The sequence below is a fragment of the Panulirus ornatus genome, chromosome 4 (assembly GCF_036320965.1).
Source record: "Panulirus ornatus isolate Po-2019 chromosome 4, ASM3632096v1, whole genome shotgun sequence".
Classification (NCBI taxonomy): domain Eukaryota; kingdom Metazoa; phylum Arthropoda; class Malacostraca; order Decapoda; family Palinuridae; genus Panulirus; species Panulirus ornatus.
Window position 1 is genome coordinate 61,452,133 of NC_092227.1, and position 18,353 is coordinate 61,470,485.

General features: G+C 38.8%; 1 protein-coding gene and 1 long non-coding RNA gene across 7 annotated transcripts in view; one reads left to right on the plus strand and one right to left on the minus strand.

Annotated features, from left to right (window-relative positions):
• Myo61F (Myosin 61F) overlaps window positions 1-12,768 on the plus strand; it is a 283,730-nt gene extending 270,962 nt beyond the window's left edge. For all 6 annotated transcript variants that reach the window (XM_071695382.1, XM_071695401.1, XM_071695411.1 and 3 more), the window contains 2 exons: window positions 2,958-3,060; window positions 9,553-12,768. In XM_071695382.1, the coding sequence (XP_071551483.1) occupies window positions 2,958-3,060; window positions 9,553-9,591 (142 nt within the window). In that variant the 3' untranslated portion in view covers window positions 9,592-12,768. The remainder of the gene's footprint in view (window positions 1-2,957; window positions 3,061-9,552) is intronic.
• LOC139766578 (uncharacterized) lies at window positions 12,014-18,353 on the minus strand. Its single transcript, XR_011716923.1, has 2 exons — window positions 13,459-18,353; window positions 12,014-13,406 (listed from the first exon to the last, which is right to left on the minus strand). It is a non-coding gene; the product is annotated as an uncharacterized lncRNA (long non-coding RNA).

Sequence of the window (18,353 nt, forward strand, 5' to 3'; positions counted from 1 at the left end):
CTGGGGTAAACCATGGAAAGCTGTGTAGGTATGTATATTTGCATGTGTGGACGTATGTATATACATGTGTATGGGGGGGGGTTGGGCCATTTCTTTCGTCTGTTTCCTTGCGCTACCTCGCAAATGCGGGAGACAGCGACAAAGTATAATAAAAATAAATAAAATAAAAAGAACAAACACTTTTGATTAATGCAAAAATAGGCCAAGCTGAGGATTGGAAAGGTTAAATATTTACTGTATCCTCTCTGTGTTCAGTATGACCAAGAAACCTTTCATCTTTTTTCTATTGAACCTTTAAATTCTGCATTCACTAGTTTTCCGGAAATGTAATCCTTAATGGGGAGGGCTTACTGTACAGTAGAAGTTACGAGGAGGAGAGGTGGGCCATGGAAGGGATTGACAGATACAGTGAGAGATTTAGTGATGTAGGTAAGAGTATAACACATGAATTTGTTACCATAGAGAATTAATTTGGACTGAGAATATATCAGTGAATTTGCGAGAAGAATGATCAGAAAAAGGATACTATAGAGTCATTTTTAGTGTAGTGGTGGAATGAATAGATATTAGTCTTATGTGATGAATCAGTTAGGTATGCAAAGTGAAAAATTAAGGAGCACTTTTATAATTGTAAAGTCTATATCTAATGGTGGGCATTGGTTAAGGATGTGTTTAGTGTTATGTGGCTGTATGTTCTTGATGCACTCTCTGAGTTGGGGCTGGAGTTGTGATGACAGTTAGAGCATATAAGAAGTTTGCAATATGGAGCATCTGTCCCTTGTCAGCTGTAGGGATGTGAAACATAAGGTTATACAGGTCAGGATAGGTAGGAAATAAGAACAGCAGTGATGGGTTGCTTGCTAATACAGCTAGATGAGACTTGGATTTACAAAAGAATAACAAGCTATGGAGGATAAAGAAAGTGATAGAAGTATGGTCCTCCTCTTTCAGCAAGAATTGCAATTTTGAGACAATTCTTTGTCAACTAAGCACTGGTTCTAATGTGTTAACTCAGTCACTTAATGGAGAGGAGAGCTGCCCCAATATATGATACCTGCAATTGCATTATTATTGTAAATCATGTACTAATGGACAGTCAAAAATATAGGAGTCTGAGAGTCGGATATGAATTACATGATAACATTGGAAGAAATAAAAGTATTGGAAAAGTTTTTGGGCAGTATCATTAATGTTTTGATTGATGGAGTTCTTAATGGAAGCCAAAATAAATGAATTTGTAAATATGATTTTATATAATTGGTGTAGGTAAAAATGAAAGTGGGTTAGAGAGATGGGTGAATTTCTTTTTCCAAATATACATGCCATTTCCTGCAATAGCTAGGTAGTGTTCAAGAACTGATGACTGAGCCTTAGAGGGAAAACTCCTTACTTGGCCCCCCTTCTCTGTTCCTTCTTTTGGAAAAGAAAAATGGAAGGGTAGGATTTCCAGCCCCTTGCCTCCACCCCTTTTAGCCACCTTCTACGACATACAGGGAATATATGGGAAGTATTCACTCTCCCTTATCCCCAGGTACACATGATTATTAGTGCTCATACACTTGGGCATGAGAAGGAAGGTGATGAGAGGCAAGTGTCTGGGAACAGCTAAGTGAATGTGTCAGCAGTTGTGATGCTGTAGATCAGATATTAATTATGGGTGATCTAAATGCAAGAGAGTAGTGTGGCAGTTGAGGGTATAACTAGGGGACATAGGGTATTCAGTGAGGTGAATAGTAATGGTGGACTGCTTGTGGAGTGCTGAAAAAGTACTGGTGACTGGAAATACCTGGTATAAAAAGAGGTACATACATTATTAGATGTGGGTGAGTAGGAGAGATAGTAAGAGGGCATTATTATGTTACACACTGATTGATAAGCATGTAAAAGAGATGTGTGAAAAATACTTGGAGAGATTGAGCTTGGAATAGCTAATGGGAGATATTTAGGGACTATGTAAGGTGGAAGGTGGATAAGTGAGAAAAGGTAGTGAGTGGTTGGATGAAGTAAAGTTGCTAGTTAAAGAGAAGAGAGGTGTATGGATGATACTTACATGGAAGGAGTGCAAATGATGTACAAGAGAAAGTGGCAGGGGGACTAAAAGGAAGGTGCAGGGGTTAGAAAAGAGAGCAATGAGAGTTAGGGTAAGTGATTATCAGTGAACTTCAGGGAGAGTAAGTAAATGTTTGGCAAATTGGTCAGAGCAATAGGTAGAAGTAGGAAGTAGGATTTTTAGGGAGGAGCATTAGGTAGAAGAAGTTGGAAGGAACATTAGTCAGGAGCATTAGGGAGAAGTAGCAGGTTGGACCAGTTGGTAGAAGTAGCAGGTTGGACCAGTTGGTAGAAGTAGCAGGTTTGTCTAACTTCATACCCATTTATGTGGCTCTGATCATTCAAACATTGCAATTTTGTTAAAACTGAATGCTGAATGGACTATGTCCTTTACAAGTTTTACTTTCTTAAAAAAAATGATTGTTTGATGGGAGAGATATACAATGTGAGGAGGAAGTCCTTAACCATGAACACTTACTTGTGATTTGATAATCTAGTGTTTTTCCAAATCAGACTGTCCAAAATAGAAAAAGTCTGATGAAGGAGAGACCTTTTTCTCTGTTATGTGTGAAGATTAGGATAATTGAGCTTTATTACCTGCCCATCCTCTGTAAACTGAAGATCCTCAGTTCTTCTAATAAATGAAATGTACACAATTAAGTAGTATCGTCTTGACTTGAGTTGTTAGACTTTTGGTATATTGTGTAATGAATAATGGGAAGTTCTGCTGCCTTAAAGTTGTTGATTCATTCTTTATCTGAGAGATCTGTCGATATCCAGTACTGAGTCTGGCTGTACGGCAAAACTTGTAGTCTTGATAATGCAAACATTTTTATAACAGAAATATCTTTCCTTTTTTTACAAATCTCCATTTCTTTTTTATGCAATTGTTTTTTCTTTCTTTGCAGCATTGGTCACACCATGAAGAATGGGAAGCAAGGTACAATAATGCTGAACACTGGTTCATCTGTGACCACCATTAATAAAAACAAAGAGGGCAAATTACAAGTTGTAAGTATTTTAAAGGTTCTGTTTTATGTTTCCATGGTAACATAGATCGGTATTTGCCATTAGACACTCGGGTAAACATGCAGAATTGCTTTTGCTTGAAAAAATTATATGCAAAAGTATAAGCTTTTGTACGTACAGTATCAGCAAAAGCATCATCTGCTGCCCCTATATATTTTCAGGCGATACACAGCTAAGGTTTATTGTGGGTACAGGCATATGAAACTAATAGGTTGAAATTGTCATACATCTGGTCACAGAGACGAGTGTTTGAAATGGTGTGAGTACAAGCAACCACCTCATTGTGTCTCAGATCATCTTGAGTAGGATGTTTTTTCTTTACTGTTTCTGGCTGCTACTTAATTTTGGGATTTTCTCTTTAAGATGGTTGGATCTTATCTTTTTTAAGAAGAAAGCCTAAATTCTTAACTTGAAACATGAAATGTGGGTGCATATGCACTGGACACTAGGTGTTTTGGGTGCTCAGAATGCACAATCAGGTGGCTACTTTCTGCAATACCTTATCATTGCTTCCCCTCATTCTCGAGATCAAGACCCATGTGACCCAAAACATGGACCTAGAATACTTCTAGAACCTTTCCAGTACCAAGCCCAGATGTCTGCAGATGATAATCAAGGCCAAAGGAGAGATGACAAAGTGCTGAAATGTGAGTGTGACATCACCTTTGAAAATGTATGGGGAAGCAGACATGATTTTTTGCAAACATTGTATCTTCACATATAGTCACAAGCAGATAAATATATAAACTGTACCCTAAATTAGATCCACAGATTGCACCTCATTGACAATGCTTTAAACAACTAAGCAGTCTAAGCAAACATCTGTACACTTATGCAACTAGTCACATGCTTAAACACATATAAATACACTGAATTCAGTACATATTTACACAGATTATCTCATGTAGTCACAAACATACACACACACTTACAGCTAAAAGTAATGAATGGATTGAAAATGGACAAGAATTTAGGGACTGCTTTGAGGAATTCAAAGAGGTAAAATTGGAGTTGCTGAGATGAAATTGATGGAGGAGATAATCAAGTCTGATATTTCCAGTTGGATATATGACAGCAATGAAGAAAAGAGAAGACAAATTAGCTTTACTAATAAAAGAAAATTCAGTGTCATGGACCCTTAGGGGATGATTATCCCTTTATACAGTACATGATAAGGGAAGTAACCGTTGTAAAATGTACATAATTGTCTTGATTGGGTACAATCTTCCAAAAGGTTTGGTAAAGCAGAGCAGATATTGAGTTGAAACAATAAAGGTGCAATTAGGACAGTACAAGAGACAATGGGAAAAGTGCTCCTCAGTGTTTGATTTTTTTGATATGTACATTGCAGGCTCCAGTCTTATACAAAAGTCCACATAAAGGCTGGGCTTCGATTGAAATTTAGAGAGGCTGATGGAATGGTAAAAAGGAGAGACAAGGGAAAGTATTGAAAAATTCTGAAGGAAGTGGAAGAACCTGTTTCTGGAAATAAAGATTTTAGAAGTGATTCCTTTGTGAACGACAGTGGCTTGTCAGCCAGCTGTATTGTTTTGGAGACCAAATAAATTAGACAGTTTTGATGGTAAAGAAATTGACTGAAGACATTTATATTTGTATGGGGAAGAGCTTTGGGGATAGGTATTTTGAATGCAATGGCATTTGTACTGTGCAGGGAGGGAGTTTTACACTTGCGGAGCCTAGCCTTATGAACACTCTTCTATCGTACATCCTTTAAGATTTATGCATGCTTTTTGCCTTAACTAAGTCCTTAGTCAGTCTGTTCCATTTATCCACCACTCATTTACTGTACAGGATTTCTTATTTTCAAGTTTCTTACCTACTTTCATGTTAAGCCCTCCATCTCTCTGGAGAAGGCATATGATAGGGTTGATAGGGATCCTCTGTGAAAGGTTTTAAGAGTATATGGTGTGGTAGGTACGTTGCTAGAAGCAGTGAAAAGTTTTTGCCAAGGATGTAAGGCATGTGTACGAGTAGGAAGAGAAGAGATTAATTGGTTCCCAGTGAATGTCAGTCTGCGGTAGGGGTGCATGATGTCTCAATGGTTGTTTAATTTGTTTATGAATGGAGTGGTTAGGAAAGTGAATGTAAGAGTTTTAGAGAGAGGGGCAAGTATGCAGTCAGTTGTGGATGGAAGGGCTTGAGAAGTGATGATAAAGCACTGGTGGCTGATTTGGGTGAGAAACCGCAGATGTTGGTGACTGTATATGTCTGTGTATGTATATGTATGTATACGTTGAAATGTATAGGTATGTATATGTGCGTGTGTGGGCATTTATGTATATACATGTGCATGTGGGTGGGTTGCGCCATTCTTTTGTCCGTTTCCCTGCGCTACCTCGCTAACGCAGGAGACAGCGACAAAGTATAAAAAAAAATATATACTTTTAGAAGATTTTGTAATTATTTGGTTTGTATTTATTGGGTGTCTGTTGGCATGGGGAAGTATTATGAGATATTATAGGAAAGTGATTGGTTCTCAGTGAATGTAGGTTTGCGGCAGGGGTGTGTGATGTCTCCATGGTTGTTTAATTTGTTTATGGATGGGGTTGTTAAGGAGGTAAATGCAAGAGTTTTGGAAAGAGGGGCAAGTATGAAGTCTGTTGGGGATGAGAGAGCTTGGGAAGTGAGTCAGTTGTTGTTCGCTGATGATACAGCGCTGGTGGCTGATTCATGTGAGAAACTGCAGTAGCTGGTGACTGAGTTTGGTAAAGTGTGTGGAAGAAGAAAGTTAAGAGTAAATGTGAATAAGAGCAAGGTTATTAGGTACAGTAGGGTTGAGGGTCAAGTCAATTGGGAGGTGAGTTTGACTGGAGAAAAACTGGAGGAAGTGAAGTGTTTTAGATATCTGGGAGTGGATCTGGCAGCGGATGGAACCATGGAAGTGGAAGTGGATCATAGGGTGGGGGAGGGGGCGAAAATTCTGGGGGCCTTGAAGAATGTGTGGAAGTCGAGAACATTATCTCGGAAAGCAAAAATGGCTATGTTTGAAGGAATAGTGGTTCCAACAATGTTGTATGGTTGCGAGGCGTGGGCTATGGATAGAGTGGTGCGCAGGAGGATGGATGTGCTGGAAATGAGATGTTTGAGGACAATGTGTGGTGTGAGGTGGTTTGAATGAGTGAGTAACGTAAGGGTAAGAGAGATGTGTGGAAATAAAAAGAGCGTGGTTGAGAGAGCAGAAGAGGGTGTTTTGAAGTGGTTTGGGAACATGGAGAGAATGAGTGAGGAAAGATTGACCAAGAGGACATATGTGTCGGAGGTGGAGGGAACGAGGAGAAGAGGGAGACCAAATTGGAGGTGGAAAGATGGAGTGAAAAAGATTTTGTGTGATCGGGGCCTGAACATGCAGGAGGGTGAAAGGAGGGCAAGGAATAGAGTGAATTGGAGCGATGTGGTATACCAGGGTTGACGTGCTGTCAGTGGATTGAATCAAGGCATGTGAAGCGTCTGGGGTAAACCATGGAAAGCTGTGTAGGTATGTATATTTGCGTGTGTGGACGTATGTATATACATGTGTATGGGGGGGGGGTTGGGCCATTTCTTTCGTCTGTTTCCTTGCGCTACCTCGCAAACGCGGGAGACAGCGACAAAGTATAATAAATAAAATAAAAAATAAATATAAATTTCATTTTTAATACAAAAATATTTTTGGACCAAAAGATACCCAGCAAATTTTGCAATTTTTGTGACAGCAATAGATTTGCTTGGAATCTCAGTTTAAGGATTATTGTTCATGCTGAATTTGACTTTGGGGTTAAAATATATGTTAGGAGGCATTAAGGCCTGTAAAAAAGTAATTATTGGTTACTCTTTCCGAAGATTCTGTAGTTATTCATTTCATATTAATTGGGTATTTATTTGTCAGTATGGGGAAGCATTATATTTTACTTGGTTTCAAATACAGAAGCTTTTCAGTGTATTTCAATTTCAAAATGAAAAGGTTTTTTCTTTGGGTTACAAAATTCCCCTAAGTATTGCATGGAATTTTATGTATTTTGTGAGTGGTAATAGATTTGCATGAAATCAACAGTTACTCTTTTAAAGATTCTGTGATTATTTGGTTCGTATTTGTTGGGTTGGGGAAGCATTGAGATATTTTCCATGATTATTTCAAGTATAGAAGCATTTTAGTATTTCATATTTCAAATTCAAAACAAAATGGTTTTTGGGCAAAGAAATTCCCTATTACCTGCATTTTTTTTTAGGGTAATAGATTTGCTTGAAAACCTTAGTATAAGGACTATTTTTCATGCTGAAGTTGAAATGAGTGTTGGGGGACATTAAGGCCTGTATATAAGTAATCAAGTCACTCTTTTAGATTTTGTGATCGTTTGGTTTGTGTTTTTGGGTATCTGATGGTTTGGGGAAGGATTATGAGATGTTTTCCTTGATTATTTCAAGCATAGAGGTGTTTCATTGTTATATTTCAATTTTAAAAGAAAAAAGCTTTTGGGTTGCACTCATAAGCTAGGACATTAGGGTATCCTGTGGGGCAGAATCAGAGAGGATGAGTAGGTGGAGTTGATGGTGGACTGTTGTTCGTAAATTTGGTCAAGCTGATTGGCCATAGCAGCGAGGAGGGGCAATAGAGTTGTTGAGGGAACAGTAACAATGGCTGTCTGGATCTGGTTTAAAAAATATTGTAAAAACAACATTCACAATGTGTTTATTAGACAAGGTCCATTGGGAATCTGTTAGAACCTCTCCATGTGATGAAGAACCCAAGTTGGGGTCTTGAAACCCATACTGGTTCCTCCCAGGAATAGATCCCTCTGAAGATTTTTGTCAGCACTTTAAACCTGCGGAAGGGTGGTTTTTCTCATCAGGTACTTGTCAGTCATCGATGGGTTCATGATGATGGTCTTCATTTCCCAAGAGAGTCCTTTGGAAGGACTGAGATCACATAAGTGTGTCTTATTGCATCATTGGTAATCTGGTTGTCGGTGAAAATTTAGCCTGCCTACGCAAACTATGAGGTTGGTGCTTCCAAACTGTAGAGGTATTTTGTCCTGTAGCACCATAGTGGTGGAAGTCGGTGTCAGGTGGGACCCATGCCATGTGAGGGAAACAGAATCATCAGGGGACAGCAGGAGTGGCTCACTGGATTTGGCAGACAAAAAGGAAGATGGACTGGTGTTGGTTCATATTGGATGGGTGGTAGGAAAAAGGATTATAACAGCAAGGGTCAAGGGAGGTTGACAATTAGCAATGGATGAATGGTTTGCAAAAGTCTTAATCATCTCCAGGAGCCACCAGTTTACTGGGTGTTCTTTGTGGTGGAATGCTTTAGTTCAGCTGTGCTTGGTGATGGAACTGAGGGATACAGAAACACACATACTGCCAGTAGTGCTTTACAGGGGTGATATGCAGAGGTATTGGAGCTAGGGTATAGTGATACAGGTGTAGTGTCACTAATCACCAGAGGACTTATCGATACTTGTAGAAACCATACGGACTCCCAAGGAATAGGAGACGTTGTTGAGTGACACAACATACAAGTGGTTTCTTGGGGTTGAACGTTGCAATCTCTCTCCTCACTGTGTGCTGCTGAATGGGTTAGATAATCTGCAGGGGATGGGCTACCAGGCTCATTCCCCTGGGAATTAGTAAGTCAGGTAAGGTCACATGGTGTGACCTGCCTCCATGTCAGATTGCCATCATTAAGATAATATTTTGTGATTGATACTGGGAAAATCCAGAGTTGCTACAAAAGGAAATAACATGTGAAGAACACTGGTGAAATCAGCTTCTCATAGTCTATAAATTTCAGTAGAATTAAAACAAATAAAAATGTGGGAATGAGGCTCGGAATCTCATTTAGTCACTCACTGCTAGTGCTGAAAATGTTTACAGTTTCATGAGTAAAATGTTCACTTAACTGAGTTAGAAATACTGTGGCCTTATGATTAATCAAATCATGGTTAGCTTGCTGATCAGGACTTGGTGGATCATGGACTCTTGCCATTTTTGACAAGTACCTTTGAATATCATGCAGTATGTACGTCCTGAGGTAAATTTATCTACCGTTTGTAAAACTCTACAGACCAGCTAAAATGTGGTAGTTATGTAGACTTATGTGCTGCATACTTCAACAGCCTTATTGAACAAAGGACGAACATGATCCTGTTCTGAACTGTTAGGGCACAAGTCCATCATAATTGTAGTATAGGGCTTGAAAGAATATTCCTAAAGATAAATATTCTTGTGAACTTTATCTTTTTACTCCTCTGGGGCATTTTTATTCCTAATGACTTGCATTTTAAAGTTATAGCCTGATTGTAAGTTTACGAGTCTTTAGATAGAACCGATAGGTCTTATATTCTGTGTGCCGAATTATATTATCTCTCGAGTCTAAAAGTTGAAGGTTTGTTTGGACCTTTCATTTAGTACACAGTTCTTATCGTAATTTGCCTAAATTCTATTATATTAACACAATTTCTTTCCCATTTCTAGTTGGCAGAGGATGAGAAGCACGGAAACATGATAATGTAAAACAGAACTATTACATGGAGATGACTGACGGAGAGAAGACTGGATGGGTGAATAGTATTCAGAGAAACAATTTCATTTTTGTAAATAGTAATTAAGATATACCCAAGCTTAATCCTGCATAACGAGTGAGTTACATGTGGCATTTTTGAATGCTGGAATATTGGTGAAATTAACTTCATTTTGTTGTACAAAAGTGGTACAACAAAAGGCCTAAATATTCTTTCAGAAGAGTAAACGCATTGGTTGTAACTAAATCTCTTCATCGTACTTCTAAAATTGGTACGTTCCTTTTTCTTTGAAAATGAGAATTTTCATGATTGTGGAAGAATTTTTCATTCCTGATATCTCAAGCATTACACACTTTTATGGCCTGTAACTTCAAAAGATTTGGATGTAAATAAACCACCAAATTTGGTCTATTATGACACCTTAAAATTAATGTGTGAGATAGCTGTATTTTTAACTTATTGTCCTTTTTTTTTATTTATTTACTAGTCATAAAGGATTTTTTAGTTTTAATACTGTGATACAAGTAGCACAGTTGATGATGCTGGTTTGTTTTTTAAGATGCCACCGACTTAGTATTCACTAGGTAATCTCAAATCATGGCTCTACCTTGTTGTCTAGCATGGTATACCAATTTTTCAAAATTTTCACATTTGTTCTGTTCCAGTATCAAGCCATAATTTTTTTTATTTGTGATAAAAAGGGGCATCATAGGTAGGTAGCTATTCTGTACACTAAGAGTGTTATGAATAATCTTACAGAATCTCTACAGATTATTCAGTATTCAAATTAAGTACCATAAGTTTACTGTACTTAACTGGAAATTGCATCACCCTTATTGGACATGAATAGGGGTATAGCCACCTTGTTATTCTACTGAGATTTTATCATTTCAGCTCTAACCTACAAACACTCTTGAGCATGTTATCTATCTTTTAATGAATAGCTTTTGACATGTATTTGTATTTGTGCATACCTCACTGTAATCCTAATGTGCAAAGTGAAAAACAGTGAAGCATTTTAGTAGTGCGCATAACATGTTTACCACACTAAATTTAACTTGGGGATATGTATGAATGAGATGTGAGGAAGTATGCATTTGATCCAGCCCATGTAAATGGGAACAGAGTTTAAGATAACACAGCAATAAACAGGTAGGCTAACCATGATTTGATTAATGTAATTCTAGCAGTTCATGCAGAATCTGTTCCATGCTTTTGGCCACTTTAATTTATTGTAACACACATTCTCCTTTTAATGATACAACAAATGCTTTTGCTTAAGGGAGAATTCTGCTTATTAGTTTGTTTGATATGTATTTTAAGCAATTGGATGCCATTAACAGAAGGGACTTATACTCTACATAGCTGCAGTAGTTTGCAGAAGCTAAGACTGTTTGTAAATCTAGAAGTATGACATTTGATTTATGGTGGCCAGTGTTTGGAGAAGGTTCCCCATGGCTTCCTGCTTGATATTTAAGGAGACTTAATGGATATATATAGATAGATAAGCCAAACAGTGGGAGTCATTTACATATCTGTATTTCAGTTTATTACATAAGGGAATAGTACAAGTTAATCTTCTATTTTCTATCATTCCACATAGTTTGTATTATTTTTTTCTCTATGTAAGATACCAGCAGTGTAGCAGGTAACTGATAACTACATCTTTCTCACTCATAAAATAAAGTTTGTTAATACAGAAACCCAAAACAAAGGTAGTGAATAACAAGTTGAATATTTTGGTGCTAAATTAAGTTAGATATTAGTGTGCCCATTGCCAGATCTCACATTGTACTTATTTGATGATCATGCTAGTGTTTAACGGACTTGTTTAAAATGTGTATATTACCTTTATTTTTGCCATTTTGCCATTTCCAGTGATAGTGAGGTAGTGCTAGGAACAGGTGAATAACAGACTCATCACTTATATCATCTCTTGCTGCCATGTATAATGCACCAAAACCACAGCTTTCCTATCCACAACCAGGACCCACAGACCTTTTCGTTGTATCCCGACTGCTTCATATTCCTTTGCTCAGCCCATTGAGAGCACATCACCCTGTGTATTTAACACTGCTACAGTTTGCTCAATCCCATGCATACCTCACACCCTCCTGCCTTGTCAGGCCTCAAACATGCAAAGCATATTTCACTTCATCCTCTACCCAAGCCTGAATGTTCAAGATCAAATCCTTGCTTAGCTTGTAATTCAGTCTCTACTTTTAGAAAGTGATAATACTTGAAGGAAGGGTTGCAAGACTCCTGTTTTTGCCCGGACTCACAAAAAATATGTTGGTAAATTTTAACCCTATCCTTTATTATTATTATTTTTTTTTCATTATAAGGTCTGTGTAGCTTGATTGTGAATGGTAAGCTCTGGTTTTGGTGCATTTTACATGACACCTAGAGGTTAGTTGGTGGCAAGTGAGGCCATTGCTTGTGTTCCTCATGCTACCTCGCTGTTACAGAAAATAACACATAAGATTTATTACTGCTGCATATAAAACAGTAAAGGGAAACCATGGAATATCTGTGAAGCTGAAGGTTTGGTGCATTATCCATGACATTAAGAGTGATTGTGATGTAATGGGGTCATTGTTCGTCTGTTTCTGGTGCTACCTTGCTAGAGGGAAATAGTGAACAACTATGGAAAGTCATAGCTATTATTATTATTACTGATATATGGGACAGCAGTGAGTCGAGTATCTAAATTCTATCTTTAGTGTAGAGGATCATTGTATTGCTTCTGTAAGACGTTAGTACACATTTAAACAGTTTGCACATGAAAAAGTTGACCAGATTCTTTACCTGTTAAACCCAAGGAGTGTGTCCCACTCCCACATTATATATGGCTCTCCTTGGTAGGGTTTACATTGATTCTATTAAGTTGCCACCAGTATAAGTAGATTATTACTTTTTCAAATACCATAGAAATACCAAATCTTGTGTAACTGCAGTGTATCATCAATGTGCTTAAGTGTTTACAGTTAACCACTGATGATTTTCTTTTTTTATGTATTTATGGTAAAATATGAAGTGAAGTGCCTTAGTACTGTAAGATGAATAAATGTACATGATTTTTTTTCAGTTAAGTGATGAACCAACCTGTTGTGGTTTGTGATTTATGAAGTGCCTTATGTGCCAAGAACATACAAATATTGATATGATATATTGCTGGTGTCATTTAATCCTTTATGTATTCCTTTTTTTTACTGTTGATCTGTTCTTTGCAGTGCCAAATAAACTGATTTCTAATGAATGTCCTTCTCAGATGTAGGCATGTGGTGGTAACTGGTGATGAAAAGGTTTCACATTCCTTTACTCTGGAGGAGGAATGCAGGCCTAAGCTGTTAGATTTTGTTAGCCAAGATGAAAAAATGTAGCTACAGATCTCAGGACAAGTAAAAGAATAACATTGTTGTGTCAGGAAATGACGACATTAAAGGCAAGGAGCAATGAAAGATTTTTTTCTTTTTGTGTATTGCAACAAGGGTCTACAGGACTTGGCTGTGGATGATAGGGATTATGCATAACAGCTGGAGAAAGGATGTTAGCAGGTAGATCCTTTTTTTCATGCGTTCTGGTGCTATGGTGTGAGAAGCAATTATATAGAAAATAAAGATTAAGGAAGAAAATAAATGCTTTGATATGCTTTGAAAATTCATATAGTTGTTGCCTCAAAGGTGTTTGGCACTAAAGATTTTTTTTAATGTAAAGACTCAAGGCCAGGCCTTAATGATAGAATTATGAAACAGAAAAAGAAATGACACAGGAAAGTATTTACAAATTTATGAGGACATGAAAGACCTGTCTTTTGAAATGTGCCAGGTCACAGTTATTGGGGGAGGACATGAAAGACCTGTCTTTTGAAATGTGCCAGGTCACAGTTATTGGGGAAGACATGAGAAATAGAGTTTCAACAATTCGACATGTAGGGAAAGAAGCAGTTGTCAAAACGGTCCACCCTTGAGCTGCTGATAGCCACACAATAATCATGTGACACAGCAGCTTGCCAAGTATTGTGTGGTCAGGCTAGTGGTGGGAGCACACAAGCAGCCAGCTCTTGGGAGCAAAAATCAGAGTAATACCTATAGAGGAGGGAAAGTGAACCAACATTGTGACATAGGGAAAGGGGGTCAAGTTTGGAAGTTAGCCTGGAACGATTTATAAGTCTGACTGCTTTCACTTCAACTCTGTCAAGTAAGGATGCAGAGCTAGAACCATCCCAGATGGGAGAGTAGTACTCCATACAAGGACAAATCAATCCCTTGTAAAACTGGAGCAACTATTCAGAAGAGAAGTTTCAACATCTAAACGGATACCCAATTTCTTAAGAGGTAGACTTAACTATTCCTGTAATAAGGGCTTTCCAAGAAAGAGTGGATGTTACAGTTATACCAAATATGTTAATCAAGTCAAGAGGTGGAATTACAGACCCGTCAAAGTAGAGGCAAGAATTGAGGAGTTTTCGGTTGAATTTTAACAAGATTTTGTCAACCCCACCGAGATATCCTGTCCAAGTTTACTGAGGAAGCTGTGTCAAGACAAGATGTACATCAAATGATAGAAGAGGGAGCAGAATTGAAGGATGAATGCACTGTTGAGTCATCTGCTTATGAGTGCACTGGATTATTTGTGGAGGAGAGGAAATCATTGAAAAAATGGAGGAAAAGTGTAGGGGACAGGTCAGAACCTGTTGGAGAAACAGGGGAAGGCTGTTCCATCAACAACCAGAGATAGAAATCAGCCGGAGAGGAAGCTAAAAAGGAAGGGAAGCCAAAGAGGGGAGCTTGGAGACGAGACTCCTATAGCACATCCTGTCAAGGGCAACCTCACAAGACTCCCCAAAATTTTTCAGGGATGATGACCAGACATTAGTAAGATAGGAAAGAATATCACCAGTCGATCTTGCCTTACGGAAGCCATACAGTTGATCAGAAAGACTGACTGACTTTCTAGGTGTTTAAGGATATGGGAGTTGAGGATGGGTTCAAAGACTTTGGAAATGGTAGATGCCAAAGCAATAGGAGGATAGTTAGAGTGGTCAGAAAGGTCACCTTTCTTAGGGATGAGAAGCATCACTGTGCATTTCCAAGGAGAAGGAAAAGTTTTGGTTTTTAAGCAGAAACAGAACAGATGAGTAAGCACAGGTGCAAGTTCAGAGGCACACTCCTTCAGTGCACAGGGATGGAAAGGTTGTTAGAGATGCCCTTAGCTAAGAACCAGAAACACCTATCAATGGATGACGAGGAGAGTTATTGCACTTCCTTTGAACAAAGAATGCTTCACCTCACGGATAACGTGCTTGCAGCAATTATGGGCAGTGATGAAAGCTGAATGGGAGCCACAGTTTCCTTGTCTGAATGGCCTCGGAACAAGAACGGTTAAACCATGGGTTGGAAGATGAGGCTGTCTTGAAGGAAGAGGGGATAAATGCTTCCATTCTCACAAGAATAACTTGTTATGCATTTGGCAGAAATAGAAGCACCACAACATAGAAGACAGTGACTTAACTGGGGAAAGTCAGAAAAGAAGTCATGTAAGTTATAATGGTCAGCTTTGTTGAGGTGACAGTATTTATGCTTAGAAGGGGTTGCTGGAGGGGGATGTGCCATTAGAATGAATAAATTTATGAGTATGATCAGATGAACCCACTGGGGGCGAGAATGTGTATGTACAACGAGATGGACTAGAGGTGAAAAACAAATCCAGAATACCAGGAGAGTGGTCAGAGCGGTCAGGTATATGGGATGGGTAGGAGATAATTTGCATTAAATCTTTAAGAATAAAGAATGTGAGGGTTTTGATCCCAACACTATTCCCAAGGTAGAGGATCTCGGCTTGCAGGTGAGACAATGTCACAGTCTCATGGCAGGAGTTTAGATAGTCGAAGAAGGATATGAATTTTGTTGAACTAGGAGAGCAACAGGCGAAACAGGAAAAGTGAGGTAATAGGAAGACAGACTTAGAGCCACATAACATTAAAGTTTGGAGACCCAAGGTCCTTGAGGTATGCAAAAAGTGTGTATGTTGGAATAAACACAAAACACCACCTTTGAACCGGAATTGTGAGTGGAGGCTACAGTTAGATATGAAAAAGGGACTAGTAAGAACATCATTAGATAACTGTCTGAGAGAGAAGTACGATATTAGGAAAGGTACAAGATAGATGGTATTCAACTGGGGAGAGGTTAGTGGAGAGACCATGAATGTTGGTATAGTGAATAGAAAAAGAGGAGGGTTTCACAGAGAGGGAAAGGTCATGGGAGGGGCCACTACTACTACTGCCAGGGCCATCCCTCTCATTGGCAGTAGAGTAAAGGGGTAACCTCATTGTGCTGAGGACTAGGGGCCATAGATTTAATGGATTTTGTCATGATGATACTCTTAATGATGGAGTGGACAGGAATTGGCAAGAGTGCTTGTGAAAAAAATGATAGTAATAGTTAAAGTTTAAGTGTATGGTGCTTGTTTTGATGAGAAAGACAGTAAGACCAGCAATCCCGACATGGAGTGTGTAAGATGGTTCTGGGCACCACTTTAACACTCCTCATTCAGGACAGTGGTACCACCCTGGGTGGCTGTTTGTGGGGAAAAATGAAAGGCATTTGGTTGTGGAGAAATATATGAAAGAAACAATCTTCCATAAATGTTAAAAGAATGGGAGGACAAGGTATGTAAAATGTAAATTCTGAATAGAAAAGTAAAATATTCGACGTACATACATAAGGAGAAAAAATAGTGGTTGTAAGAGTCGGATGAATGAAAATTGATGAGGAAAGAATCTATTTATGGAGATGCTAAACAGGAGCAGAAGGGTGTTTTTAGGTGTGCATGACAACTGGGTAATATGTGGGGTAGTCATGGTAAAAGATGGAAAGGTCTGTGGGGCTTGCTTCTGGATGATGGGCCCTAATTTTGAAGTAGTTCATAATAGCTAGAAAATGTATATGTGGTAGTTCCTAGCACTACCTTGATGAGGTTTCTGGAAGAAGCAATTGTGCATGAAAAAACATAGTAAAGGAAGAAAATAATTAGAAGCTATGATGTGCTTTAAAAGTGTTTGAATCAGTGCAGCCACAAAAGTGTGTGGCACTACAAGGATTGGTTGTAGAAAGAGAAATAAAATAGGGAAATGCATGACCCAAGGAGGTGCCCAAGGATCAGCAGATGCCTGAATAGTGCCACTATTCAAGTAAGAGAGACAAAAAGTATGTGTTCAAATCAAAGAGGTGTACGTTTGGGTATTGCTAGAAAGTGTCCAAACCGTTTCAACACACCCGCTTCTGCTCTCTCTACCACACTCTTTTTATTCCCACACATCTCTCTTACCCTTTCATTGCTTACTTGCTCAAACCACCTCTCACCACATATTGTCCTCAAACATTTCATCTCCAACACATTAACTCTCCTCTGCACAACCATATAACATTGTTGGAACCACTATTCCTTCAAACATACCCATTTCTGCTTTCCGAGATAATGTTCTCACCTTCTACACATTTTTCAACGCTCCCAGAACTTTCACCCCCTCCCCACCCTGTGACTCACTTCCACTTCCATGGTTCCATCCGCTGCCAAATCCACTCCCAGATATCTAAAACACTTCACTTCCTCCAGTTTTTCTCCATTCAAACTTACCTCCCAATTGACTTGTCCCTCAACCCTACTGTACCTAATAACCTTGCTCTTATTCACATTTACTGTCAGCTTTCTTCTTTCACACACTTTACCAAACTCAGTCACCAGCTTCTGCAGTTTCTCACCCAAATCGGCCACCAGCACTGTATCATCAGCAAACAACAGCTGACTCACTTCCCAAGCCCTCTCATCCATAACAGACTGCATACTTGCCCCTCTCTCCAAAACTCTTCATTCACCTTCCTAACAACACCATCCAGAAATAAATTAAACAACCATGGAGACATCAGGCACCCCTGGCACAAACCGACATTCACTGAGAACCAAAGACTTTCCTCTCACCCTACTCGTACACATGCCTTACATCCTCGATAAAAACTTTTCACTGCTTCTAGCAACACCATATATTCTTAATACCATATATTTTTAATACCTTCCACAGAGCATCTCTATCAACTCTAATCATAATCCTTCTCCAGACCCATAAATGCTACATACAAATCCATTTGCTTTTCTAAATATTTCTTACATACATTCTTCAAAGCAAACCCTGATCCACACATCCTCTACCACTAATGTATATATATATTTTTTTCCTTTTTTTTTCTTTTTTTTTTTTTTTACTATTCGCCATTTCCCGCATTAGCAAGGTAGCGTTAAGAACAGAGGACTGAGCCTTTGAGGGAACATCCTCACTTGGCCCCCTTCTCTGTTTCTTCTTTTGGAAACTGAAAAACGAGAGGGGAGGATTTCCAGCCCACCGCTCCCTTCCCTTTTAGTTGCCTACTACGACACGCAGGGAATACGTGGGAAGAATTCTTTCTCTCCTATCCCAAGGGATAACTAATGTGTATATATATATATATATATATATATATATATATATTTTTTTTTTTCATACTATTCGCTATTTCCCGCGATAGCGAGGTAGCGTTAAGAACAGAGGACTGGGCCTTTGAGGGAATATCCTCACCTGGCCCTCTTCTCTGTTCCTTCTTTTGGAAAATTAAAAAGAAAAAAAAAAAACGAGAGGGGAGGATTTCCAGCCCCCCGCTCCCTTCCCTTTTAGTCGCCTTCTACGACACGCAGGGAATACGTGGGAAGTATTCTTTC